This window comes from Athene noctua, chromosome 20 (assembly GCF_965140245.1).
Source record: "Athene noctua chromosome 20, bAthNoc1.hap1.1, whole genome shotgun sequence".
In the NCBI taxonomy this organism is placed as follows: domain Eukaryota; kingdom Metazoa; phylum Chordata; class Aves; order Strigiformes; family Strigidae; genus Athene; species Athene noctua.
The window spans coordinates 6,479,444-6,507,435 of record NC_134056.1 but is presented as its reverse complement, the minus strand read 5'-3'; the positions used below and the strand labels follow the sequence as shown (position 1 = coordinate 6,507,435).

Genomic DNA, 27,992 nt, shown 5'->3' with positions numbered 1-27,992 from the left:
CCTCGTGTAAGTCAGTGAAGACAGAAGGCGGCCTTGTCTTAACCCTTCCTTCTCTCTTTGGTCTCAGGTACCTAGAAGTGATGCGAAAACTTCAGAAGACGTACAGGATGGAACCTGCTGGCAGCCAGGGCGTGTGGGGCTTGGATGACTTCCAATTTCTACCTTTCATATGGGGCAGTTCTCAGCTGATAGGTACTAATAAAAATCTTCTCGTGTCCCAGCCTGCCCCCTGCCCTGTCTGTCTAGGTTGCAAAGATGATGGGGCTTGGGACTGACTTTTAAATTCAAATATGTCAGATTTGTGTATAATAGAGCAGAAGTTTGCTTGGGGCTTGGATTTTTATTTTTTTAATCAACTTTCCTAATAAAGCTAGTTGGTTAGGTTGGGAGATGGAAGGCTTTCTTGTGCGGTACATCTGTCTGTATTGCAATGACTGCAAGCTTTTTAAAAGGAGAGTCTTGGTTTTGGTGCTAGAAGACACATTTTCTGCCCTGGGGAGTTTACCAGGTGCTCTCACAGCTGAGGTACTCAAGTGGGAGATGAGATGGAAGGGAACAGCTCTGTGCTGATTTCTGAGAAGCTCTGATGGGAGGATCATGTTTCTTCTGGAGAAGGGGCAGGACAAGACCTGACTGAACTTGATCTCAGAAGGGGGGTGCCACACAGGTTACTTCCTATTGTCTCTTGCTCTTTTTAGACCATCCAAATCTGGAGCCTCGACACTTTGTTGATGAGAAGGTGGTAAATGAAAACCATAAGGACTTCATGTTCCTGGAGTGCATCCTCTTCATTACAGAGGTGAGGACTGGAAGGTTTGTCCCACAGGGGGGTTCTCTTGACATTAGATACTTGGCTCTGGCTGTGGTTTTCTCTTCCTCCTTTGCTTGTTTGCTCTCATGGAACTGTGCGAATGAACCATTGTTGCATGTCTGAGGTGTTCTCCTTGAATGAGTTGAGACAGGGATGTTGAGAGGAAAGTATAATTAAGGTAGATGGGCTGTGGATTGCAGCTGAAGGGAGCTGTAACAAGAGCAAACAAATAACCTTGGATCAGTCAGTGGGAACTTGAATGGAGAAGGCTGGTGCCTGCAAGTATGTGAGGAAGATGAAGTCGGAGCTGCAAAACGACTGGGCTTGCCAAGATAACCTCCCTTCCCTCCAGCCTTTGGGTGCTGCCTGGCAGGCCCTGGGCCTCCCTTGCTCAGGGCAGGCTCCCAAACCTCCGTGCAGCTTGGTCTCCTGCAGATTTTACCGAGAGAGTTGCCCATTAAATGCTCCTTATTTGCAAATGATGTAGAGCAGAGATGGTGCTGAGATTCACCCACCTGGCAACACTCTCGGGCCCGTGTTTCTGCTCAAGCACTGGAGGGCCCTTGGGTGAGGGACTGGGGTTATTCAGGTCGTTGCCGACCGTGGGCAGTGTTTCTCAATGAGGGAGCTCACAGCTTTCTGCCCTCAGCCGCAGTGGATAATCTGACCCCCTTGTTTGGGCAGGGGGAGCAAGATCCACATGCTCTGTTGTGAGGAATTTCTTGTCTCTGGCAAGAGAGAGTTGATGGGATTAATTTTGGAGGGCAGAGTGTGGTTCTTCCCCTTTGTTCTGGTTGCTTCCCCCCCCCCTGCTTTGCCTCTAATTTAGTGATTAGATGAGAAGGGAGGTTACGGAATATGAATTTAGCCTTTCATGTAGGAAGTTTTCCTAGGAGTCTTTGGCCCAAACCCCGGGAGGTGCTGTGCCAGGTCCTGCTGAATCTAGTAGGGTTTGTTGGTACTTAGCACCTCACAGGGTTTAACCCTTAACGCAGAGATAAACCATGCCGCAGGTAGTAAAAAGGTGCTGACGAAAGGGATCAAGATGAGGACAGGAAAGCAGGAGCCATGGAGCTCTAAGACTTGCTTTAATTTGGGCCTCTCTAATATCCAGAGAGGGCACTAACCTGTTAAAAACATAAAAACATACATCTCTTGACATGTGTGTAGAAAATTCTGCAGTGCACAGTAAAGTTTAAAATACACAGTACAGTTTAAAATACAGAGCACCATACTGCTTCTTCAGGTCACTCTTCTTTTGCCTGCAGAATGTTCGCTTTTTAGTAGGCTTTTTAAATAAGTGATTTCACTTCTTTTTCTGCACATTTGTTGAGAATATTGGAATTCAGTGTTTCTGCTGAGTTCCTGAGTGCCACCTGGTGGCAAGGAGCCCTCCTCTCGGGCCCTGCTGGTGTGAGCCGCTAAGGAAAGGCAACAACCTGGATTATCAAATGCATGGTGTTTTCAATCCTTCTTCATGCAGGCGCTGTTACCTTTTTGTAAAGATTTTGCTTTTAAAATTTGTTTTTTCTCTCCCAAATGCTTGGGAAGGCTGTTACTGCCACTAGGGGGGGCTGAGACAGCCTCATGTGTCCTCCAAATGCTTTCTCTCCAAAATCAACAACAAAACAAAATAGCAGGGAAAGAGATAGAAGGGATTAAAGACTTTAATAAATGAACGATATTATTTTCTTCTGAGCTTGTCAGCTGGAAACAGCTCTCCTTTAAAGATGTTAAGGATGTAGCAATCACCATAACAGTTCCCACTGTGGGTCTGGTACGTCTTACTGACATGAGAGCAGGTTTTGTTTCAGCAAGCTACGACCGTGGTAGGTTGTTTTCTTTCAGCCAAGAGAATATTCTCTTGAGCAGGTATTTTTTTCAGCCCCTGGGTGACATTTCGGGGATATGAATATACACTGCCGTGGTGTTTGCCACGTGTATATTTAAACCTCAGGCTCTTCAAGTAGCAGCAAGATGATGTCCAGGCTGAACCCACTGAGGCATCCTTACAGCAGCACCACCCCGCACGGCGCGCAGGCACGGCAGCAAGCCTTGTGTAAGCTGGCCTGCTGTTGGGAAACCTGCAGGGTGCTTTTGGACCTGAATGTTTGGTTCTTGAATAGGATGAGGTCTATGGAGCCGGCTGGGACTTGAGCTGCCAAACCGTGCTGCGGGGTGCGTGTGGTACCTGTAGGTGTGAGGGTGAGGAGGGTTTGGGAGCATCTCTGCGGTGCGTGCTGCGCAAGGGGCTGTGGACGGCAGCGATGGCAGGGCTCTGTGTGTTTGTGCAGAAAAGGGGTGCAGGGTACACCCCGGCTGTTGTGGTGGAGCCGTGTGATTGCCCAGATGCTCCTCCGAGGGCCCAGGGCAGGCAGCAGGAATTTCAGCTTCAATCTGGCTTCTAAATTTGGAGGTTTGGGAAGGGAGGGCTCGGGTTTCGGCTGGAAGGGAAGGAGCTGACAGGAAAGCACGGCCTCAGCCGTCCCCCTCCCCCCGGCACTGACAGAGGAACCATTTACAAAAGGCCGATTCTCTTGGGAACCGAGAGGCAGGAACGCCGCGTCTGTGAGTAATTTCCTGCTCAATATGGCTGCTCTGACTCACTCCGTTCCCCTGGGGTCACTGCGGGACTGCAGCGCACTCGCTGCCTCTCGCTCTCCCCCCCCCAGCTCTCTCTCTTTGCCCTTTGTGGCTGGAAGGAGATTATTTTTTTTTTTTTTTTGGTTCCCCCCGCCCTTATCCCCCTTATTTTTCCCTCCCCAGTTTGAAACCATAGCCAAGCGATCCCTCACTGGGTGCTGTGGGTGAGGAGGGCCACGGTGGCGTCATGCTCGCTCCGGCTTGGGAAGGGAGGAGAAGCAAAGCATGGTGGTGGTGACTGATGCAAGCTGTGCCCCTGCGAAGGGCGGCGATGCTGAAGGGAGGTTTGGCGTCGAAACGGATGCAGCCAGATCTCCCGTACGAGGAGGAGGGATGCTTTGAGCGAACCGCCTGGCGCTGAGCTCCCTGGCAGCCTTTAACTTGGGTGCCCGCCGGTGCCAAATCCTTGCGCTTAATAACACGCCGGCTCTGCTGGGTAGCGTCGGGCTTTGTGTATCTGCGCGTTTCATCTTGTATCTGCAAGGAAAGCGCACACGGCCGAGGGGAGCGGGAACGGCTGAGCGGCTCATCCCTCATCCCCCAGCTCACGAGAAGCGCCGAGGGGAAGCGGGGATGCGTCTGCGCTCTCCTGGCAGCCGGCAAAACTACAGACCCGCTTCCCCTGGTGCTCTGGCCCTGAGGTCAGCAGGTTTGAAACACGTTGTTCTCCAAGCAGTGGGGTGTTTTGGTGTGTCCTCTTCCCCCCCACCCCTTCCCCTCTGTTTCTCTGCTGCAGGCTGGTGCCGCACAGACCTTGCAGAAGGGCAGCAGCAAGTTCCCAAAGCGGATTGATCGGCCTTGCTTGCTTTTGCAGTAGGCAGAGAGGTGGTTTTGGAGGCTCTTTTCCCACCCTTGCTCCAGGCCTGTGCGTGCGTGGAGGGAAGGGGTTAGTTGTTCGAGCCCCGAGTTGAGAACGAGAGTCCAAGAGATTCCTCTCTCCCCACGCTCCTTTTTAGCGTGAGCTCCGGCCTTGTGGTTTCTGATGTCATGGGAACTTTGCTCAGTCAGAGTGGCTGCGTTGTATTTCTTTTTCTCCCTGAGGGTCTGTTTTTGTTCATGGAGGAGAAGGAGAGACAACTACCCAGGGAATCTACATGCAACTGTCCCTGATTGCAGCTTCCCCCCTGCCCTCCCTGCTCCAAACCCCTCACCCTGGGAGGAGAAACACTGGAGTATAAAAAAAAAAAAAAAATTAAAAAAATGTAAAGCATCTGCTGCATGCAAGCTAGCAACTCGCAGCTCTGGAACCCGTTTGGAGAGCGGGACTGGAGCGTGTCCCCCCTGCTCCCACCTCCCCCCAGAGCCCTCCTCTACGAGAGGCAGGTGTGGAGTGGGCTGCGGACACCGGAGCTGCTGCCAGCCTGTGCTGCCCTCTGCATTCAGGGAAGGCAGCGGTGGTTGTCGCTGCTGCTTGTTGTTGATCTGAATGGGGAATGAGTCATTTTCTTGGAAAGCCCAGCAGTGCTGCACTGGGAGGTTTCTGGGTAGAATAGGAACAGCGTTGAGCCAAGCTCTACTGGGGGGGAGAATGGGCCTTACGTGGGGCTTTTTTAATGCAGTCATTAAAAGGGAGGTGTGCAGAGGGAGGTCTGATTAGGAAAGTGTGGCAGAGAAAAGGCTTAATTTTGTCAGGGAAGGGGGAGAGCTGGATTGCCACGGCTTCATGTGATGTGGCCACAGCGGGAGGGAGCGTGGAGGGAGGGAGGGAAGGCGCAGTGAGGTGGCTGGTGCGTGGGTCAGGGCTTGGTGGGAATGTTTGCTTGAAGAGAGTGTGAGCATGAGTCACTGCTGGTGCACGAGCTTCCTGGCTAGCCCTGCTCTTGGGTCTCTTTCAGATGAAGACGGGCCCCTTTGCCGAGCACTCCAACCAGCTCTGGAACATCAGTGCCGTGCCCTCCTGGTCCAAGGTCAACCAGGGCCTCATCCGCATGTACAAGGCAGAGGTGAGCGCCGTGGGCAGGGGGAGGCTGCTCGGCCACGCGCCTCCTCCCTTCCACTGCACTGTGGGTCAGCTCTTCTCTCCTGCTTCTCCTTGGCATGGGGGCCCTGGCACGGCCGGTCTCTGCCCTGTGCTGAATGTGGCTTGGGAGCCCTTGGCAGTTCAGGTGCTGCTGGCTAGAAGGAGGCTCCTGCCTGCCTAGTGTTTGCCCCCAGAACGGCCATTCCTCGCAGACGTGACTTTTGCCATTTCTCGTCTTCCCATTGTGCAAGTTGCAGGTCTCCAAATTAGGGCTGATATCTTGTCCTTCTGGTCCCCACACTGCTATTTTACCAGCTGGAGGAGACTTAGTTTAATCATCCCATGTTTCAAGAGCCCCAGAGCAGGCTGAACGCTTCCCACTAATCTCCCCTCGCTGCAAGTCCGGTCCGTGCCGTGTGCCGGGCCGGCAAGGCCACAGCTCCCTCCCGGCTTGGCAGCACTCCACCCGCCCGGACTGTGCTGGCACTGCCCCAGCAGGCTTTCCTGGCGAGCCCTGACCTGGGGAACCGGGCAGTTTTGGCTCTCCCTTATCTCTCCTTCCTCCTCGAGCTAACCCTGAGCTTGAGGAAGCAGGACAGGAACCGCCACATCTGGGCCTCCTGAGGGAATGGCTGACGGGCGGCATCTTTTGCTGGGAAGGATGGGACCGTGCTGGCTCTGCAGGGAGGCAGTGGCTGTGCTGAACACGCTGGAGGAGCAGGGATGGTGCACCTTCTTGGTGCACCCAGGGAGGCTGGTGGTGCTTGAAGGAGTTAATCCTATACCCTGTAGTCTCTGCTTAGGTCAGCCATGCTCCTGTTGCTGGGACGTAGGGCAGCGGCTGGGTGAGCAGCTCTGCTCAGACCCAGTGCACAAAGGGGTTAACTGTGCCTAACTTGGCGTGCTCCCTCCCCCAGCCCTTCCTCTGCGCTGCACATCCTGTGTTTAGGTTCCAGGCCACATACCTCTCTAATCTGTGAGGTGTCACTCCCAGGCCCGCTGGCTCCTTCCGCCCCCAGCTCAGTTTTCCTCCCAGCCTCCAAAGAGGAGAAGCAGGGCTGGGGGTCGACCCCCTGAACTGGCTGCTCCTCAGAGGGGTGCCCCTGGGATGCCCCTCTGGGACTGCCCTCCCTGACAACTCCCTCACGGGCTGGAGACACTGCCTGCGGGGAAACCTTGAGCTGGAGGTGCTGGTGTGAGAGCTGGGGTGTCTGAAGGGAAGACCCCAGCACTGGGAGTGCTGTTAAAGTGAAACAGGGGTCCCCTAAAACCTAAAGCATGATCTGCTGCTGCCTCAACAGCCTTGCCTTGCTCCTTCCTTTTCTTCGGACCAGTTCCTTTGCATGCTGTGTGGGTGCTCCCCTGGCATCCCCCATGCCCTGCGCTGTTGGGGTGCTCCTGCCTGGTGCCCCACATGCCCTGTGTGCTATGGTTGTTCCCACCCGCGTACCACATCCGTGGCTGGAGGAGCTTGGCAGTGTGTGCCCATGGTGCAGTGTGCATGTCCACTGATGTCTTGGGGCCACCATGTGCTGGCAGATCTCCCTGGCCTGCTGGGGACAGCACAGCTCGGGGCTCCTCTAGAGACTGGGAGATTCTTTGGCTCTTCTTGGTTCACTTCAGACACGGTCTTTTCTGGAAGCCTTGATCTGTTTTGAATAGCAGATGACATTCTGTGTGGAAATGCCAGATCCAGTACTGGTGGCTTTCTAGAAATATCTAGAGATGTAGTTGTGTCAAGGGGAGGATGCAAAAACTGCTAGGAAGAGTTATGACACAAATTTAGGCTAAGGTGTAGAAAACATTGAGTCAACCAAGCACTTTAAATTTAGTTTTTTCCTCAAAGAACATTTGTAGATCTTAAAGGACTAATCCTAAGCACATGATCCTCATGCAGCAGTGTCCTCTCCTGGCATGGCACAGTGTGTGTGTTCACCTGGATGAGCAGAGGAGAGGGGGCACTGCTGAGTTCTTCTCCCTGGTACCTTGTATCTGCTCTGGGGAGTCTCCCACCCTGCTGCTGGCCCAGACAGTTCCTCCTCGGCTTGGGAGATGAGGAGCACAGACATGGCAGTGTGGCTGGGTAGAGCTTTCAGTTACGGCGTGCCTGACCATGCAGGTTTTACCAACATTTGCAACTACAGGATCTCTTTGACTGATTTTCTGGGAATGACACAATGTTCAAGAGTCGCTGCGGCTTCACCCTTTGAAAACTAAGTCCTCCTGGGTGTTTCGGGCTAGGCACCCACAGTCACTGCTGAAGATCTAGTCGGTTTGCTGCTGGCTCCTGGAGCAGTTTCTGCTCAGTGTAGCTTCACCATTGCAGTCGTTCTCCAATTAGCCCCTGCCAACATTAGCAGAAGTGAGCCAACAGCCCCCAGGTGCTGACATGGGTCTTTGTCCAGCTCAAGACAGGCATTTTCTGTGGCAGAGCTCAGAGTGTGTGGTAGTAAAGAGGGAAGGTTTGGGCTTGTGGTGTTGCTTTTTGTCTGACTGGCTAAGGTGAGAGCAAGATTTCCTTTTTTTTTTTTTTTCCCCCCCCTCCCTTCTCCCTGCCCCTCTGATCACCCGTTGCAATTAGATCAGGTGAAATCAGACACTCCGATGGAGGCTTTCACTCCTTAACATGTCTGGGGGGGCTGAGAAGTGCTTGGTGCCGGGCGGCGCTGACCGTGACCGGGTTTTGAGTGGAGACAGCAGCAGGGCGAAGGGGTCACTTGCTAGAAGCAGACCAGAAGAAATCAAATGCTCACTCACAAACTGCTCTCACTTAGTAGGAGTGAGGCAGTCCCCAGACCTGGTTCATTTAAAAAAGCATTCTGGATGCTTTATCTCTTCTCTGTCCCCTCAGTGGGATGACTTTAAACGGCCAACAGAAAGCTCGGGTGCTTCCATGTGGTTGGGAGCTCTAGTCTGGATCCCCGCACTCCGTGTGCTTGCTGCAGTGTCTGTGGATGGGCAGTAGACTGAAGACAATGTGTCTTCAGCTCTGTGTGTTTATGAAATCTCAAATGTGTCTATTTATCATATAAATGTAATGGGTGAAGATGTGTTTGCTTGGAAGTGCAAGGGCTTTTCTTATTCTCTCCATCAAAGGGGAGTGAAGAAGTCGACAGAATAGAGTGTGGTTAAAGCAGCAGCCTTGATGTTTTTCCTCTGAGCCTGCTTTTGAGTCTCCTGACCTTTCCTTCACTGCTGCAGTCAGTCAGTCAGGAAATACTTTCCATCGTAACTAATCTAGTCCCAGTTCCATCTTGAAAGGTTGGATTTGATGCATGAATCTACTCCCCCAGTTGAGTCCCAAGCAGACCTTCAGCATGATCAAGATGGTGGCAAGAAGAAAATAAGCCTGGCCTGTCCAGTGAGCTAGTGTTGGCTCCACCAGTTTCACCCACGAGTGATGCAAGGAGGGTCCTGTCTATTAGCACATCTAATAGTCCTGTAAATCTGTGCTAGTCCTGCTGGATAGAGGAGGAAAAGTTTCTCTGCTTGTCTCTTGGGCTGGCGAGGTGTTAAGTGGAATGGATACCTGTTCTTCCCACTGGTGGTAAAATCTCTTCACCCGAAGCCCAAACCAGCCTGGTCTTCTGTGGGACTCCTTAGAGCTAGTCAGGCTGACATTTCTAGCTGTCAACATCTCCAATATTCATTTCTCTCTGTTCTTCCCTCACGTCACTGTTATCCAGCACTGCTTCCTCTGATGGTTTGTCTCGGTGGTTGTGCGGGGAGGTGGCAGCAGCTCTGAGCATTAGGAAGCTTTGAAGGTGATGTGCCCTGATGGTCACAGGACTTACTTCTCCTTGGTGCCTTGCCATGGAGGCCTGTGGTTTTCTGCATAGCTGTTACTCCCCAAAAGTGGATACAGCCGTGCTGTACTTTCACTACCTCCAAACTTGTTTTGGCTCCAGTGTGCCTGGGAGCAGTTCAGTTATGCTGGAACCAGTTGTCTGACCTCTGGTTCCAAAGGGATTACCATAGGCCTGGGCTTCTGAGTACAAATACTCCTGCTTGCCCATGACGACAGCACGAGGGCAGGCTGCCTGCCTCTGCCTGTGCCTTGCCTTGGGATGAAGAGCTGCCTGCAGCACACCGCTTCCTCCCCGTCCCCAGAGCTGGGATCTCCCCTGCTGCAGCGGGTTCAGCTCAGCCCCACAGAGGGCACGAGGCTCCTTGAAATGGAAAGGAGAGTTGGAACTATGACATGGCTCTTGCCTCCCTTTGGTAGGAGGGAACTGTGCTTCGAAGAAGTGCCTGGAGGACTGAGCTGTGCATCTTGTCCCCAGGGTCTGCCTGGGAGGCTGTTGGTTGCAGACAGGAGCCTGTGGGGCCTTGACACCCTCCTGCTGCTGGGTCTGCATCTTGGGGGGAGCTGGGTGTCTGCCTAGCACAGCATCCCATCCAGCCTGGCTCTGAGCAGTGTGCCGAGGAATTGCTGGGACTAGATGGGCTCCTTTTAGTTGGTAGCTGCTGTGCTTTGGTTGTACATACTTCCTACCTCCTGTAGAATAAGACTCCCAGCAGCAGATCCTGGTTGGGATCTGGTTGGGATTGGCTGGGTACAGGGCATTCCTCCCAAAACACAAGGCACTTGGGTCTCTTTTCTCCTCTTCACATCGTGCTGTCTAGGCAGGGAAGAATTGCTTCTCTGCCTGCAGGGAAGAGGTGGCCACCATGTCACTAGCCGTGTCCCAAGCAATCTGGTAGGTGCGTCCCCACTGCAGCACGGTGAGGGGGTCCGTGGCCCTTGTTTAGCACAACTCCTCACAGCTGCCACGGCTGGTGTCAGCGTGGAGGCAGCTGCTGGGTTGCTGTACACATACTGCTGAGGGTCTGTTCTCTCTGTGAGATTTGGGCACTCTGAATCTGCAACGACAAAAAATGGGAGCTCTGAGTGGCTCTGCCAGGTGAGTGCTGGCAAACTTTGATGTGGTTATTGACCACAGTCACTGCCCTTCCTGCCCTGGCAGGGTGGGGAGCAGAAGGGGCTCTCCCTGTGCAGAGCCTGGGCTTAGCTGGAGGAAGCAGCTCGGAGCTAAGGTGCCCTGTAGTGGACATATATGTGATCCACCGTCCCTCTATCATTACTCTGCAATGAGGGGTGGGAATTTCAGGGGTGAGGGGTTGTTTGGAATAGGATCATATCTTAAACTATGGCAACAGTCACTGGTGCTTGTCTGTCAAAGAGCTGAGAATCTGGAATGCAGTTTGGGCAGTGCCTTGTGGCTGCAGGATGGTGCCTTGAAACCGGAGTGTGAGCCCTGTCCTGGGGAGGGAGAGTCTGTTCCCCGGGAGGTTTCTGCAGTTCTCAAAGTGTTTGAAGGGTGAAGCTCTTCAAAGAGATCAGCTTGAGCAAGGAGAGTTGGTGAGAGAGAAAGCTGCTGACACAAACATGCCTCTTCTGCTCATGCTCCAGGCCTGAATTTCAGCAAGCAAAAGGTTCTGGCTGAAGGGGAGGGGATGGGGTTATGGAGTGTTCCTGCCCTGAGAAGCCTGACAGGGATGTGGGGGGGAGACATGGGACTGATCCTTCTGCCTGCAGCTGAGCTGAGTGGCCCCAAGCTCGCCACCTCCTGACTCCCAAGGCAGGATGTAGCTTTGGCTGCGTGCGTAAGGTGGAAATGTCTTCTGAATTCACCCCTCTTTATCTCCTCTCCTGCAGTGCCTGGAGAAGTTTCCTGTGATCCAGCACTTTAAATTCGGCAGCCTGCTCCCCATCCAGCCTGTGACATCCTAAGGGGGCCGCGGGAGGAGCCGAGGCAGCGGAGGCGTAGCGCGGCGCTCTTCCTCCTCCCCTCACCCCCTCCTCGTCACCTTGCCCGTTACACACAGCCCATCCATTCCTGCACATCCTCATCGGCCACCACAGATCCAAAGCACTCGCCGGCCTTGCACAGGAGACGGGACCTGGAGCGGCTCCTCCTGCACGTCCCCAGTGCGGGGATGTCTCGCCAGCGACCAAGCCAGGGCTGTGCCGCTCCGCTGCGCTGCATCCAGGGGCAGCGCCACCGCCGCGTACGGCGCTGGGCATGGGAACGGGCTTTGAGCAGAGGCCCTCTGCTTCCCTTCCCGGGAGGAAGGGGGTGTGGAGGGGAGGAAGGCACGTGTGTATGTGTTGGGCAGTGGTAACTGCAGTTTCCCTTTTGAATTTCATTGAAGTTTCCTGTTGCTGTTTGGTTTGGGAAACCACTGAAAGTGGTGAAGTGTGAACCTGCACGTGGCTGTAGGCAGCCACCTCTCCTTGCACGAGGAGGTCTGAAATGGGTAAAGGAAGTTGTCGGGAATGTCTGTGGGTTGTTAAAAGCCCAGGGTGCCATCTCTCCCTTTTTCTGGGCAAGGAAAGCCCCCTCCCTCCATCTCTTCTGCAAGGTACCCTGGGTCTTCCTTTCCCACTGCTGCCTCTTCTCTGGGGTGAAGCTGGGAACCTTCTGGGCTGCGGGGTCTGAGCTGGCTCTGGAGCTGGGGACGAGGTCCCTGGAGGGACCCGGCTCTCTGGGAACCGCTATGCAAAGACACCGCTTGAGCGGCACCTGCTCAGGTTCCCTCTTAATGGGCACAAAACCTCACATGTTCACACACGTTCATCGCTGGGTCCAACCTGCCCTCTGCACTCCCCGGTTCCTCCTTTGTACTTTGCTGCCTGGGGCTGGGCTGGCCTCAGTGGCACAAGGTGACCATGGTTGCTACTGCTTGGCCATAAATTGTAGTGACAGCCCCATAGCAAAGGGATTTCCCCCCACGAAGCAGCATGTTCTCCAGCTCTTTTAGGGAGGCGTCCCTGGAGCAAAGGCAGCATGAGGGGGCAAGCATGCAGCTTTACATGCATTTATATACTTGTGCTGGAAAGAAAAAGCATTAAGAGCCCAGGACAGCGGGTTATACCTGCAGAGAGCTCTTGCCCTTTGTCATTCCTTGCTGGTGTTGCTGTGCTGGACCTCGGGCACCTCCAGTGCTACCAGCAGCAGCATCTCAAAGGCAGGTGAGTGAATGGAGACGTGGTCCAGATCCTACCAGCAGCATCGCTAGGAGGGCAGGAATGGCTGGTGCTGGGTTTGGGATGAGCTGTTGTGTCCACAGGCCTTGACCAAGGTGGTCCCCAACTGTGCAGCTGGAGAGGCGATGTTTCTCTTGGGGTTCCTAGGCTGGGTGTGGGGGGGACAGGGCTCTGGTCTGGTGTTTGCTGGGGGTCAGGGACAGCAGGGATCCTTTCTTGGGCACTCCTGCAGACCACGGAAGGGGCAGTGGGGCTGCCCCCAGCCCGGCTGCTCGGCTTTCACTGCTGCATTGCTTTACTGTTGGGAGGGGGAAAAAAGAATAGCCTGCTTGTGAATTTTATTTTTCTGCAATTCTCTTTTTGCCAAACTTACTCACTCCCTCTTGTAAAGGTTTTTGCAGGCGCTCAGGGGAGGGAGAGCAAGAAGAGTTTAAATTAAGGCAGTGGAATGCAGGTGTCTGCAGAGCTAAAGCAGAGCTTTCTAGTACTGCTACTGTCCTGTCTGCTCCTGACTCAGCCCTGGGCGGCGGTGGGGGGGCTAGGATCTCTTGACCTGCCTGAAACAACTTTATAAACTTGCATTTTAAATGAAAATGGAAGACTGGGGTTAAATCTTGCTTTACCTCTTAAGTGGGTTGTGTGTTTTGTCTTGGCTTTCCAAACGGATCCACTCCTGGAGCAGTGCTGGAGATCTGTGTGTTTGTGAGACTTGAGTCCATCTCCAGTGCAGCAGTTTAGCAGCCAGTGCCTGGAGCGGGGACCCCAGGCGTCCCCACCTGTGCCCCCCCGTGCTGTTGCCTGGCTTTTGTCAAGTGTCACCGTGCTTTAAACGGCTGTGCAGCATCTGGCTGGCAAAGGCTGAGCTAAAGCCCGTGGTTTCCCAAATCTGCCCAAGGGTTGGGAATGCATCTCTCCTGGTCATCTGATGGAAATGGAGCTTCCGTGCAAAAGGATGGGTGGAAATGTTGACATCCATCCATGGGAGGGACACCAAGAATGTGAAATACAGCACCAAAAAAGGATGGGGAGGTGCTTCTTTCCCCTGCAGCTGCAGCCACTGCTCCCTGTGGATGGTGTCCCTGGGCTTGGGACCTGCCGAGGAGGCTCACGTAGAGCTCTGTTTCTTGCTTGCCTGAGTCTGCACACTTGTCCTGCTAGGAAGTTTTGGACTTCAAGCAGCTAATTATTATTTGAGTCTTACCAGCCCGCTTGGGATGTGCCCCCGTCGTGTGGCAGTCAGCTGCCTGCCTCCCACTGATGTCCATCACTGCTTCTCGGGGCTCTGCTCCTTTCCGGGGAGGTCCACACACGTAGCAGCACCCAGGGCCGCTCGGTGTCTGAAGCGGCACTCCCCCACCTCCTCCAACATTGTGGTTTTAATTAAAAGTGTCTGTGTTTTGCACTGGTGACTCTGTTGGTCTCTCTCAGACTGGGATTTGCTCCCGCTTTCAGAGCAGAGCCAGCCGAGCCGATGGCTGGAGCCTTCGGCACAGGGAAGAGGCTTTGTGGAGACACTTGCCATGTCGGTGGTTGGTCTCTTGCACCAAAATTGACTCGTTATTTAACTGCATGGAACAAGTGTATCCCGTCTGTCTTTGTGTCCTTCTTAGGTGTCTTTCTGTCATGTAGTATGTTTTATTTATTTATTTAACTTTTTTGCTATGCCCACTCCCCTCTCTCCCAGCTTGGCTTTGGCAGGTAGGTGATGTGTGAAGCCTGTTCCCAGGCCAGCAAATACCTCTTGAAGATCAGAGACTCTCATAACCAAAAGACGTTTGAGCCTTGTTTCTGAGGCAGGGTGAGAACTGGAACCTTTTTTCTTCAGATGTTTTTCCTGTCCTGCTGTAGGGGCTGACTCAGGACTTCCAGCATCGGTTTAGCTCAGCAGCTTTGTTGGATTTATATAGAAAATTATACCTGGACCTTCTCACGAGTGGTTAGAGCTAGCATAGATGTGCTTAGCAAATGCTGGTTTTCTTGTCGCTGGGTTATATCTTCTCCGTCAACGCAGGCCAACTGTGTGAGTGCATGTTGCTAAAAGCGGCAGCAGCGTGGAGGGATGGATGGTGAGCAGAAATGTCATCTTGGATCACAGATGTTTTCTTTGAAGGCACTTGAATTCATCTTGAACGTGTCCCTTAGTGAACATGACGCGCAGTGAAGGGGAAGCAGACGTAGTGTGGGTTTCTCACCACCTTCCCGCTCAGCCCACTGACCAAGCCAGTTTTTTTTAAATTCAGTTTTCAGAACTGGGTCCTTCGGGGTTGCAATACGTAGGCTGGTTCATGTGTCTGTTTAACAGCTGTTGCCTTTACACGAGGCCTGTTTTGCAAATCGCCGTCAACCTTCCCGCATCTCTTTCTTTGCAGCCCTCCTTTATAAGTGATCATTCATGGCAGCCAGTAATAAATGAAGAGTTAAGAGAAGCAGCCTCGTGCGGTGATAGTAGTAAAAGAATAAAAAATAGAACCGTTTCATGCCATTGTTGCTGTATTAACTTGTCCCTGGTGTGCGGCTCAGTTCCATTACGTAGTGCTGGGTTCCTGCTATTAAATAAACAAAGAAGTCCCCACTGCAGGACCGGCATTTGTTGAGCAGCAGAATCTGAGCTGGCAGTTTCCAGGATGAAGATGTACTTTGTACCCCAAGGAGCTGGTGTTGAACCACACAAGAGCCCTGGATCCCGCGCTCTGTCCCTGCAACTGTGTTGACTTCCTTCCTGAGAGAGGGAAGGAGGCAGAAATGAGAGGGAGAAGGTGGAATTGGTGGTTAGCGATAACTGCTAACGTAACCTGAACTCTCCCGCTGCCAGTGTGCCAGTGGGAACCTTCTACGGTTGAGAAGCTCATGGGGATCTCATTGCTGCTTCAACAAGGATTCTCCTGGCTCAGATGTAGAATTTAACAGGACTCTTGGAGGTCATTTCATGCTCTAATAGCCAAGAGGAGAGATCTTCATCCTTTAATGTTGCTTCCCCTTCGGTGGATCAGCACTCTTCCCACTGACATCCGAATGAACTCCTTGAGCGTCCGGGGACAGACATGTCTTTCCCTGGACCGATCTTGTAAAAATTGTGCCAAGCTTCAAACTAGGATGAGCCAAATTGAAAAAGAGCTGCCTCCACATCAGATTTAGCGAGGGCTGAACCATGATGGGCATCTTCAGCTTGGAGATCTGCTCGTTCTGAAGAGCACAAGGCTGTGAGCAGGCTTCGGAGGTTAGAAAAGGCTTTTGAGGGGGTGGAGTGGGTGCTTCTGCTTGCTATAAAAAGCCTGGGCTTGGGAATGTCTACATCGGCCGGTTCTACACAGGGCGTAAATACAGTTGTCACTAAAATTGGAACGAGTCACTCCCCATGTTCCCAGTTGCAACTGTAACACAGATAATAAATAACATTGAAATCCCTCATCAGAATTTGGGCTCCTTAATGCTTGGTGTGTGTAAACCCTTGGAAACGGGAGTGGGGTTGTGTGGGAATGGCGCTGTGGGGCCCTGACCCCGCCGGCACTGAGGTGTGTGTTTCAGTCCTCCTGATCACACACTCGCTTTCTTTTACCTAAATAGATTAAGGATGTGCTCAAGGATTTGCTGAGCCTATAAATGGAGGAAGGAGAGAAAGCAGAGGAGCAGTTCCTTATCAGTTCTTCTGTTTCTAAGACACCTGGGAGAGATAAACCCAAGCAGACTGCGCTGCACAAGTCAAGGTACCCAGAGTATCTATTTTGACATGATTTCCTCCCAGTTTTATGTGTGGGAAGAGTTTTTTTGGAGATGGTGAGTTCTACAGTGCTGGACTCCAGCCTGGTGAATAGTTGCGTAGCTGTAGACCACCTCATGCATGCAGAGTGGGTGAGGTACACCAGCACTGCGCTCTCCAGCCTTCGTGTAGACACAGCACTTCGGGTTTCAAGTGGTCCTGCTGCTGAAGGAAATATATGTTGTACTATTGCTAAAAGAGCAAAGCATGCCAATATTCCCGAGTCGGTATGTCCTCTAATGGCTTCAAACTACATAAAATGGGCTGGTGTGGTGGTTAGAAAGAAATTCCACCAAGAATGTAAGATACTGGAACGTGTTCTATTGGGTACTAGCTGATCCCTGAAAGTGAATGCTCTGCAAAGGGTCTTACTTTTCCATGTTCAGAGCATATACCTTTAAAAATATTAGTTTAGGTATTACATATCCCCTTTGAAAAAATTCCCTTGTAGGCAAGAATAAAACTTACAAAAAGGCTGTTATAGAGATCATCAGCTCTCTATTAGATAGCTTGGAATATGCTCCACTAGCACCAGAGTTTAGTCTTCTCCAAATTACTGTAGAGGATTTGACTGTATCTTGCTGATCCATCCACATTTTAATTTCCTCTGCACGGATACATATTGCAGGATGCTGGAAATCCCCAAGCCCACTGGAGCTGCAAGACTGGATGTTTCATCCTGTAACACCAATAAAATGTTAATGCATACTAATAGCAACAGCAAAGGGGTTTATGGAGCGAGCTTGGAAGTATTTTATAATTGCCAGGGTATCTGTGTCACAGAGAATTTGGGGTTAGAGTCATCAAGTATTGCGCTTTGTCAACACAGGAAAAGAAAACCCCTCAAATATACCTCAAACCTACTAATTTTTATAATTAAAGGGGGAAGATAGGAGATGAGTCCCTGGGGTGACAGTCAATCATAAATTGCATATACATGAGAGAGCTGCCCACTGGTTTGGATGGATTCAGAAGATGCGGCTTCTGTTGCTTACTCCACCACAGACCCCTGCTGTAACCTCAACTAAGGACACTGCCTCGGTTTCCTACCTGGAGACCAAGAATAAAAGCACTGTCCTGCTTTATAAACCCAGTAAATCTGGGCAGGAGGTGACACAAATACATCAGTAACGTGAAATCCAGGGAGCTGGGGCATGGGTTGGCTTCTTCACACATTGTACTGCCCCGCTGGAGCATCTCATGGCTTCTAGCAGCTCCTTACATTTCTGCTCAGCCCAGCTTGGTGGTTCGGTTCTGTTTACTCCAATTTAAGATTAATAAATAAATAAATAAATTGAAATGGGGGTCAGAAGGACCAGGTTTCCTCCATTGGGCAGTATTTCCACATGCTGCTCTTGCTGGAGCTGCCAGCCTTCGGTCGCAGCCCTCGTCCTACCTGTCCTGAACAGGCATCTCTGGGATGCTCCGGTTGGTGTTGGAGGACTGTGGGACAAATAAAGCAGCAGCGAGGCCGTGGAGATCGTGCCCCGTTAGAAGCACCACCCTGGGAATTGCGGATCCGCCCCGCCTGGCTGTTGGCTCGGCCGTTTCTCATGCTGGACAGGAGCACGTGGTCTCCATGGTCCATAGGCAGAAGGGGAAGAGTCTGGATGACCACAGCGCTGCGTGTTTTAATGGACATGCTCCAAAACCTGGGGATTTTCCAGAGTCAACAGATCCTGAGCCAAGGTATAAGCCAGAGGCATTGCCTAACCCAGCAGGCACTGGAGGGCCAAGCTGAAGAAGCTCTGCATGTAAATACTCCTTAAACAATGTTAGGCTGAGTTAATCCAGCAGCAGCTCCGGGGGGACAAACTGAAGGCTCAATCCTCACCCTTATCTCTCCTTGTCACCGAGCTGGAGGACCAAGCCCAGCACACAGCACCGTGGCACCTGGGATGTTCGTGTCCCGGTTTTTTGTTCTTTTTAACCATGTTCTTGCCTTCTAGTTCCTATGGGAGTGGAAGAACCAGGATGTTCGTGGTGCTGTGGGGACCACAAGCACCTTTTGCTGGGGGGAAATTGGTGATGGAGGAGAGCAGCCCTGGAGCCTGGGCCTGGGGTTTGTCCACTCGCCCTGAGACCCCTCCAGGCTTTTGTGGCATCTGTAGGATCACACCCACAGTGCTGCTTTGCCCCTGCACGGGGTCATCCTGCATCCAAAGCTGTCTGCAAAGCTTCCTCTTGCCTCACCCCAGCATGGGGCTGCTGGGGGAGAAGCCTGTCACTTCACACACAGATTTTGGGCTGGTGGTTGCTCTTCAGCTCCAAAGCAAATGAAACGGTGGGTTTCCGCAATGCCCTTCCCCGAGCTGCGCATCCAGAAAGCCCTGGCTCTGTGCTAGGGGGGAGTTCACAGGAACATCCCTGAATCCTGAGCACCCTGGCACCCTGTTTGCAAACAGTTTAGAAGCAGAAGCATGTTCCTCTTCGGGGTGTGCAGCCCCAAACGGTGCTGAGCGTGTGTGCTAACACCGGCAGTGCCGCGTGAGGCGCGGGCAGCTCCTGGCTGTGTGCGGCAGCCACGGCAAGGAGGAGAAGTGGGCACGGGCACGGCACATCGTGGTGGTGTTTTGTTCATCCTCGGTAGGGAGCAGAGGAGAAACAAAAGCTGGAGCAGTGCAGGGCACTGGGCTGGCTGGGTGAGGAGAAGAAAACAATAATTGTGCAGAATTTCATTGGGGAGCTTGAAAAGAGACGATTTTGTGAGCAAATAGTCGCCTCCTGGAGCAGAACTTCCCCGTGTCTGATTTCAAAATTCCATTCACATCAACATCCACTTTCATGTTGTAAAACCTGGGGAAAAGGAAAAAAAAAATAACAGCTTCACATGTTTCAATGAAAAAGCTTTATTTTGGCGAGAAAAAGGGAGGGAAGGCACTGCTTTGGTGGTAGTTTATAGAAAAACAAGCCCCCCAGATGAAAGTGTGGAAATACTCAGGGACCCACGGCAGGCGTGGCTGCCCCGAAGCCTGGGGCTGCTCCTGCCTGTGTGGGGCTGAGCCCAAGCAGGGCCATGAAGTGGCCGCTGCAGTCCAGCCCCAAGCTTGATAGACGTGACTTTTTCGCTTTATCCTGCTTGGGGAGAACAAAAAGCCGATTTGGTCGGGACCAACTTCAGAAGTGCCTCTGGCTTCTCGCTGCAGCCTCCGTCCCCGTTTCCCACATCAGACAGGTGGGAGCAGGGGGCACGGTGCAGATGCTGCGCTCTGACACATATGAGTCCCCATGAGTTTGGCACGACCGAAGCAGGGGGAAAACCCTCCCCTCCTGGCCATGGGTTCAGCCTGAGGGAAATCTGCCAGCCAGGCAAGAAGGGGCAGCTTTGGTCCCATAAAAGCAGCCAGAGGAGGGTAGCAAGGAGCAGGGTTGGTCCAGCAGCATCCTGTGTGGCTTATGGGGGTTTCATCACTTCAGGGAAAGCCCTTTCCCCTCCTCTGGGCAGCAGCACGCACGGGGTTAATGCTCTGCCTCGTTCCCACAGGTGTGGGGCAGGTGCCTCTGCCCAGCTGGCCCAATCATGGGGCCAGGAGTGAGGATAAGAGCAGGGTTTAGGGGGGTTATCCCTTTCTTTGCTCCTGTCCTTCCTTTCCAGGACCTGGAGTCGGTTGGTGCCTTCCTTGAGGAAGAGAAGCCAGGACGGAACATGCTATTTGGCTTTGGGCAAGATTCTGGATGATGCTTGTGGCCATCTTGCCTGCCTGGCAGCTCAGCTGGAAATGTCTTTTGCCCCGAGGAGCAGCTGGAGAAACACCCAACCTCCGAGGGCCTCGGCGGGCAGCGCTGGAAACCTGCCTTGGGTCCCTCCGCAGGGGGACCAGGACCGTCACGGTCAGCACAGCCTCCTTGCCCGGGGCCAGCAGTGACACCGAGGAGCCAGTGCCCAGGAGAGCAGGTGAGCCCGCTGCTGGCTTACAGATTTTGTTGGCTGAGCTGTATCAGCCCCGGTGTGGAGGTGTTAGCAGCTGCGTTTCCCCATTTCCCAGCTTGTGGGGATAGCAGGTCCTTCTCTGGAGACCTTTCGTTGGGTTTATGTGGTGGAAATGTGCCTGAGGGAGTCCGTGCGCCCCTGCATTGCTGCAGGGATCTGCCCAGCTTGTGTCTCCGTGGTGCCAGCAAACCCCCAAAGCATCCAGCAGCGGCACCTTCTGAATGCTGGGGGAGGTTTTTGCTTCCACTATACAACTGAGACACTCGTGCGTCGATGGTGGTGGCGGTGTGTTGCTGAGATGGCTGCTTCGTGCTTAGTGTCTGCTGCTTCTGTGCACAGCACTTCTTACTCTAATTTTTCTAGCGTATTGTTTTTGCTGTTAGACATAAGGGACAGCATCTTCTGTCACACAAGAGCCTCCTCTTAACTTTCCCAACGCGCGCTGGTAAATCCAGGGTAGGCTTAACTCAAGGAGCAACATTAATCATCAAATCTATAAGCAGGATATAGAAAGGCCAAGTGTGAATAATTACTGCTCAGATGCTAATTACCCAGGCCCAGACCAAACCCAACATATTAAACACACCGTTAACGGGAGTGGCCTCTCGACCATGTTGCTGTGTCCCCGTAGCTCTCCTACTGCTCTCTCTGCAGGGGACTCCTCCAAACATCTGCTAACACGTGCAGATCCCAAAATATACTTCTGCTCATTTGTATTTGAGCCGGGGAGATGACATGGGAGGGATCTGACTCACAGCCGACAGATTGAAGGATGCCCAGATCCTGCACGGTGTTGCTCTTCCCGGGCTGTGCTGCTGGGACTGGATGCGGTCTTGCTCTTGACCCTCCTGGTTTAGGAGGACACAGAGCAGCCAGTGCCTGGCTTGTGGTGCAAGAGTGGCTTTTCCTTGGGTGGGTGCCCAGCCCCTCCTGGGGGAGCTGGGTGCTGGGGCAGAGCTGGGCTGGCAGCCTGGGAGGTGAAAGGGGTCAGTTCTCCATCACCGCATCCATCCTTGTCCCTCTGGATGCAGAGGGACCTGGTGGGTGAGCAGCGATGGCCTCTCCTGGGCTGAGCTGCTGCAGTGGTGCGAGGACTTGGCCAGGCTGTTGGTTTTGGCACTGATTTTGATGCACGACTTCCTAACGCCGGGTCTGAGCCCTCCAAACACCAGTGAGGTGCTTCTGGTGCTGGGCAGAGCCCCGAGACCGGTGGGCGCTGGGGACTGTGCCAACCCTCTGCTGTTGGTGAGCCCAGCCCAGCTCTGTGATTACCTCTGGGTCAGGGAAATAAATGAAAGGGCTGTGCCGGACACTCCCGGGCTCTGCAGGCAGCTGCCAGCTGCTTTCTGCCCCTCCTGCCCGCTCTGCTGAGGGCAGCTCCTGGGAAAAGCCGGGTGGGCTCAGTCGCTGCACGGCCCTCGGGTTGAATTTCTGCCTCTGTTACCCGCGGCAGCATCTGTCCCCAGGGCAGGGTGATTCTTCCCCCAAACCAAGGGGGTTCAGGGCAGTGAGGACACCCCAAGAGCGCAGAGAGCGTTTTGCTGGGTGAAGGGAAGGCCACAGCTGTCTCGCAGCTGGGGGAGCGAGCGGTGTGTGCACAGAGGCGGTTCCCTTTGCCATGGCATGGTGCAGGACCCCCCCACTCCCCTCGCTCTCCCCCATCTCCCACCTCGCACAGCTCTGTGCCAGCTTCACACCCCCCCAGGACCCCTCTGTGCCTTGCTCCTGCTCCAGGGCTGCCGGGCACAAAATCCTGGCGATGCCCATTCACCCCCAGCCGAGGGGGCACTGGGGGGAGGGAGGGCACAGAAGGATTTTTAGGGTTAAACTCTTTGGTATCAGCAACATCAGCTCCAAGGTCGGGCAGCGCTGGGGCACGTTGAACTGTGTTGGGGGACAGATCGAGGACGGGGACAGGCGCTGGCGTGGGAGCAGAGCTCACGGCTGGGCTGGGGGGGTCTGGTGGTGGCAGCTGAGCTCCCCCAGACTTCGGGTCCTTCGCCCTGCTCCAGCCCATCTGTTCAGCATCTCTCACCAGAGAGGTGGGGGGCTGAGGCGGTGGGTGCCTAGCGGGAGGGGGGGGGTGTTGGGGGGTGTTGGGAGGGGGGGGGGCAGCCCTGTGAGCGCCCAGGGGGTTCAGCCAAGTTGCAAAGGGATCAAAACATTTTTGTGCCTGGAAGACGAGGAGCGTGTGTGAGAGTGAGGATGGGCTTGCGTTCGGGGGTGCAACCTTCCCCTGTCACCTCCCTTCTAGCCTGAATGCTTCTGCCATCATGATTAATTTATCAGGTACTTATGAATATGCAGATGAGACTGGTTTCCATGCTCTGCTTTCAGGAGGGAGGCTGTGTGATGGGCTTTCTGCTGCTGCCGCCTTCGTAAGAAGAGAAATGTCATGTACCAGGGCTCAAAATAAATAAATAACTGCGCCGCCGAGAGCGTCTGAGTCTTAGTGGCTCCGTGGGGCTGTGGGATCGCCTCGTTCCCCAGTGTCAGGGGGTTTTAGGGGTGTCCCTGTGGCATATGCCCCCCCAATTCCCCCCACCCCGCAGGGTTACCGGTGATGCCGAGGTGTCTTTGCCAGTTCCAGCCCTTGAAACCTTGACTGAAGCCCCAGAAACTTCCACCGCGAGTGGGGGTGAGGACTGGCTCCCCCCGGGAGAGGGTGGGTGCGGAGGGATGGGTGTGCCGGGGGTGGTCGAGTCCTGCAGGAACGGGGTGGGGGGGTTCTCCCGGTGATGGTCACTTTACCCCTGGACACCCCAAGCTCTGGGAGCCGGGGAGCGGTTTGGGAGGGGGATGAGTGGGTGCGTGTGGCTCTGCCTGGGCTGCCTGGGGTGGGGGGGTCAAGGGCCCGGCTGTGCTGACCTCTGGGCATCGGCCGAAGTACCTGGGGGTTAAAACTTCCCCCGAAGTCTGTGTGGGGCAGCCAGGGCTACGCGTGCAGGAGCTGCTGCTTCTGCTCCCCCCGCTGCCGGGGCCCCTCTCCAGCCGCCTCCCCGCGACGCCCGGGGCAGGGGAGCAGGATGGGGCCGGGGGAGGCCTCGGGGCTGCCGCGGGGGGGGCTGCCGCGGGGTCCCAGCCCCAGGGCCTGGTGCGGGGTTGGGGGGCACAGGGAGGGTGAATCTCCCCAGGTCAAAGCATCCAGCTCCCGGGTTTCGCCGAGCGCTTGTGCGTTCAGCAGCACTCCTGCCACCGCTGCTGCACCCGGGCAGGGCTTTTCGAGGTTTTATATTTTTTGAATTTTAATTTTTCTGGGGCTATTTGGAGGAGCAGCGGCAGAGGGGAGCATGGCTCAGCCGCCCCCCTCCCCCCCCCGCAGCCGGGTCCCGTTTCCAGAGCAGGACGGGGCTGCCCGGGGGCAGCAGCACCGGGGCGGGGGGGGACACAGCGCAGCCCCCCTCCAGCCCCTTCCTTTGCCCCGACGTGGGGTCCCTCCCCCCCCCGTCCCCCCATGGGCGCTGCGGCTCCCGAGGCGGGCGCCAGGGGGCGCTGTGGGCGCGGAGCGGGGCGCGGGGCGCGGAGCGGGGTGGGGGGAGCGCTCCGCGCTTCGGCTCTTCTGCGGCTGTAACACACTTGCGGAGCCTCCCCCCCCGCTCCCCGCAATACTATTTTTTTTTTTTAGGGGTGGTGGTGGTGTCCCCCCCTCTCTCTCCTCTCCGGGAAAGGGGAAGGTTGCGCTCCCGCGGTGATGCGCGAAGCTGGGGAGGGGGTTTTGTCCGGGGGTTGGGCTGGGCTGGGAGATCCCGGGGGGGTGCTGAGGCGCTGGGGGGGAAAAGGAGCGGCTCCAGCTGCGGGATTTGCACTGGATGCTGGAAACTGCGCGTTTTGCACGGGATTTAAAAAAAAAAAATAAAAATAAAATTGTCCCCTCCTGAGGTCGGCCGGGGGGTGGGCGAGGAGCGCCCCCGGCTTCGCTCATTTGGTGTAAAGGAGGGGAGGGGAAAAAAAATACACACAAAAAGGGGAGGAAAAAAAAAAAAAAGAAAAACCCGCACGCACCACCAAGCGGCCCCGCGCGGTGATAACAAACTCCAACTTAAAAAAAACTTCCCGAGCGCATCGCGGGGCCGCGGAGGCGGCGGCGCTGCCCAGGTGCTGGGGGCGGCCGGGCCGCGCAGCCCCGCGCAGGTAGGGGCAGGGCCGGGGGGGTCCCGCCGGCTCCCCCCGCCGAGGGAAGGACACAAGCCCCGGCCCCTTCCCCACCTGGGACTCGCTTTGCGTGGCACCTCCAGCCCCACGGAGGGGGTGTGGGGGGGTGTCGCCTCCTGGCAGCCGGTGGAGGGGGGGGCGGGCTTGGGGGGTGAAGCCGGGTGATGTTGGGGAGGGGACAAAGGGGGGGGGGGGGTGTTTGCCGGGCCCGGGGGGGTGCACGGGGTGGGGGTCGGAGACTCCGCAAAGACTCCCCGGTGCCGAGGGGGAAGCGGCGGCTCGGGCGAGGGGCTTCCGCGGGCTGCGGGGTGAAGGAAAGCGAGGGCACAGCAACTTTATAATCGACTTTTTATTAAGATTATAAATTTAAACAAATCCGAACAGTTTTACCCGGTGATATACAATTCCATATGCACAAAAATACAGGCTTACAAACAAAGAAAAAAGGAGGAAAGGAAAGGGGGGGGGGGAAAAAAAAAAGACCCCAACAGACCGTTTGGCAAAGCATCCTCAGTTACACATAGTGCTGATACCGTGAAGTTGGGAGTGGGCAGGCTGCAAAAAAAACAAAGAGGGGGGGGACGACCAGAAAAGCCACCTTTTTACAACAAAAGGTTTTTCTTGTTTAAAAAAGAATAATATAAAAAAAATAATCAAGAGACTCTACAGGAGACAGATCTCTTCACAAGGGCAAACAGTGCTGGTTTTATGATTTTGGAAGCCTGAAAGCAGAACAGTTGAACTTAAGAAGAAAAAAAAAAAAAAAAAACGGAAGAAAAAAAAAAAAGAGAGAGACCCGGCAGAGCACCCCGGAGGCATGAGCGGCGTTACCGGTTACCTGCGGCATCGCACCCCGCGGCGGCGGCTCCGGGCTGCCGGGGGCGGCTGTCCCCTCCCCGGTGCGGCGGGGGGCAGCCCGGAGGGACCCCCGGCCCCTGCTTTAACCCACCCCCCCAAATTGAGCGCTCGTCACCCTCCAGCGTTCCCCCGGCACAGGCGGCGGGGAGAAGTCACAGCGCACACGTTTCTTCTGGGAGGAAAGTTGAAATGTGGGTTTGGTTTTTTTTTTTTTTCGCACAAAAGCGAACCGGCAGCCGCTGCTCTCCCCCCACCCCCCCCTCCCCGCACCCCAAAGCCGCCCGAGCCGCGGGCGGAGGGTCCCCGCCGGGGCCGCCGGGCCGGGGCCGCTCCCGCCGCCGCGGGGTCCCGGGGCCGGTGCGGCGGGGCCGGTTCTCACGTGGCGCTTCCCCGGCGAACCCGGGCGGACACAAAGAGGATTACTGAAATAGGTGCTTCGGCGGGGGCTGTTTTGTTTTGTTTTCGTTTGTTTGCTTTTTTTGTTGTTGTTGTTTTGTTTCCTCCCCCCCCCCATCTCTGCAAAAATAAAGTCCCAAGATCTTAGATTTTTTTCTCTTTATTGTACAATTTATAAAACACTAGCGTGGCTCTGCCCTCCCACCTCCCCTGCGAACCCCTCGGCACCCCCCCACCCCCCCTCTTCCCTTCTCCCCAACCCCCCCCCACCCCCACCCCCCCTCTCCCCGCCTTTGTTTCAGGGTCCCCCCCTCCGGAGCCGCTGTCCCTCGGATCGCACCCCCGGGGTTTGCAAACACCCCCCCGCCCCCCCACGCCGCCCCCCACCCCCCTCCTCTCCCTCCCCGCTCCCCCTTTTGCTCCCCGCTCCTCTCTAAAACGCGACGATGGCCCGAGTCCAGGCTCCCAGGCTCGCCAGCGCCTGCTTGCCGCACAGCTGCCCGTTGAGGGGCTGCTCCGAGTCCGCCTGCTGCCGGCTCACCAGCCCCGTGAAACCGGAGCCGAAGATGGAGATCAAGTTGGAGATGTTGGAAGAGTCCTGGGGGTGCTCGGCGCTGTACTCCTCGAAACGGGCGCGTTTGGTGCACGGGGCGAAGGGGGGGCCGCCCGCCACCCCGCCTCCCCCCGGTTCCCCTTCCTCCACCCCCTCCTCTTCCTCCTCCTGCCCCGGGTAATACTTGCGCTTGGTGCCCGGTGCGGGCGGTGGGGAGGCGAGCCCCGGTGCCGGTTGGCAGCAGCAGGGGCACTGCGAGCAGCAGTCCTGGTGCAAGTACCCGTTCTCCACCGTGGTCACGACGTGAGTGTCCAAATCCAGCACGGTGGTGCGGCTGCTACAGTGCGGCGCCCCGCCGCTCCCGAAGTCACAGCCGGCGGCGTAGAGCAGCCCTGGGGCCGCGCTGCCGCCGCCGCCGCCGCCTCCACCACCACCGGGACCGGCGCTGCCGGCCGCCCGGTAAAAACCCGGCGAGGAGTCTCTGCAAGGCGCTCGCTGCAGCTCCGGGGGCGCCGCGCACACCGGCACCTCCAGCAGCTCCGCACCGCCCCGCACCGCCGCGCAGCTCCGAGCTTCGCGGTCCTGCGTGTCGGCGGGTAACGGGAGAGCCGCCAGCTCCGGCGGGGCGGCGGCGGGCGGCGGGCAGGCGGGCATGGCGAGGAGCGGGGCGCCGTCGGGGTAGTGCTGCTGGCGGCGGTAGAGCTCGGCGTAGCGCTCGCTCAGGTAGAGCTGCCGGGCGTTGCGGAGCACATAGGAGACGAGCAGGTTCTTGTGGAGCTTGATGCCGCCTCGCTGCGTGCGGGAGCTGTGGATCTTCCGCAGGGAAATACTGATCAAACTCTGCGCATCGAGGGTGCACTCCATCCTCCTCCGGCCCCTCAGCATCTGCTCTCGCCACCCGCGCAGCCAGGCACCCCGGGCCGCATCCACACGGCAGCCGGGAGGGTGCGGAGGGTCGCAAAAAAAGGAGGATAAAGAGGCGTAGGGGGGGGGGGGGGGAAGGGGGGGAGGGAAATAGAAAGGGGGGGGAAAGGGGAAAGGGGGGGAAAGAGCCTGAGGTCGCTGGAGAAGGGGTGGGGGAATAGAGAGGGGTGTCTTCAGGGGACGGCCAGCGGCGGGAGCAGAGCGGGCATCGCCGTGCGCGCCGGTGGCTCCCGCTGCTGCCGCCGCCGCGCTCCGAGCAGGCACGGCGCGTGCAGGCAGCGCAGGCAGCGCCGCGCGCGCCCCCGCCCGCCCCGCGCGCCGCCCCCGCCCGCCCTCCCCGCGCGCGCACCCGCCTGCCCCGCCCCCTTCGCGCCACGCCCCCCCGCACCCCGCCCCCCCCAGCCAGCCGGTACCTGTCGCGCAGCGGCACTGAGCGCCCGCCCGCCCAGCCCCCGCCTTTTATAGCGCCGCGCCGGCCACGCCCCGCCCCCCCCGGAGAGCGCGGCCAACGGGGCGGCGGCGGGCGGCCTGACGGGCGGGCGCGGCGGCCAATAAGGGTGAGGCGGGCCCCTGGCGCTGTTCAAACGCTGACAGGCGCGGCGCGGCCCGGGAGGGCGGCGGGGACGCGGTGGGGGCTCGGCCCGGCCGGGACGGGCCTGGGAGGGGGGAACGGCGGGGGGCCGCCGGCGGCGGGGGGCCGGGGCGCCGCCTCTCTGCGCCGCTCCCCTCACACAGGTGAGCGGAGCGGGCGGGGAGCGGCTCCCGCCCCGCTGGGCGGCCCCGAGCAGCCGTGAGGGCGGGGGCACGCCCCGAGGCCGCCCCGCTCTGCTCTCTGGGGACACCGGCCCCCCCGCACCCCTCCGTGCGTGACACCCCGGGGCTCCGCCTTTCCCCAGCACCCTTGGTGGTACCGGCATCCTCTGGGGGTCCCCCCTTGCCCCCCTCTGCAGACCCCGGCGCTCCCCGCTCCGCTTTGGGCTGCCCCAGTCCTGGCGCGTCAAAGGTCAGGAAGGGCT

At 56.2% G+C, this 27,992-nt stretch overlaps 2 protein-coding genes across 2 annotated transcripts in view; one reads left to right on the top strand and one right to left on the bottom strand.

Annotated features, from left to right (window-relative positions):
- The window catches only part of PTPA (protein phosphatase 2 phosphatase activator), a 28,381-nt gene extending 12,568 nt beyond the window's left edge, over positions 1-15,813 (top strand). The window contains exons 7-10 of the mRNA XM_074923548.1: positions 68-192; positions 699-799; positions 5,290-5,397; positions 11,074-15,813. Coding sequence (XP_074779649.1) covers positions 68-192; positions 699-799; positions 5,290-5,397; positions 11,074-11,148 — 409 coding nt within the window. The 3' untranslated portion in view covers positions 11,149-15,813. The remainder of the gene's footprint in view (positions 1-67; positions 193-698; positions 800-5,289; positions 5,398-11,073) is intronic.
- A 10,094-nt stretch (positions 15,814-25,907) lies between these two features.
- IER5L (immediate early response 5 like) lies at positions 25,908-27,281 on the bottom strand. The gene has a single exon (XM_074923713.1). It carries the CDS (start codon positions 26,935-26,937, stop codon positions 25,933-25,935), a length of 1,005 nt encoding a protein of 334 aa, XP_074779814.1. The 5' UTR covers positions 26,938-27,281; the 3' UTR covers positions 25,908-25,932.
- Positions 27,282-27,992: the final 711 nt, after the last annotated feature.

What these genes read in the sequence shown, in the direction of transcription:
- IER5L (XM_074923713.1), bottom strand. Translation starts at nt 26,937, where the DNA reads ATGCTGAGGGGCCGGAGGAGGATGGAGTGCACCCTCGATGCGCAGAGT.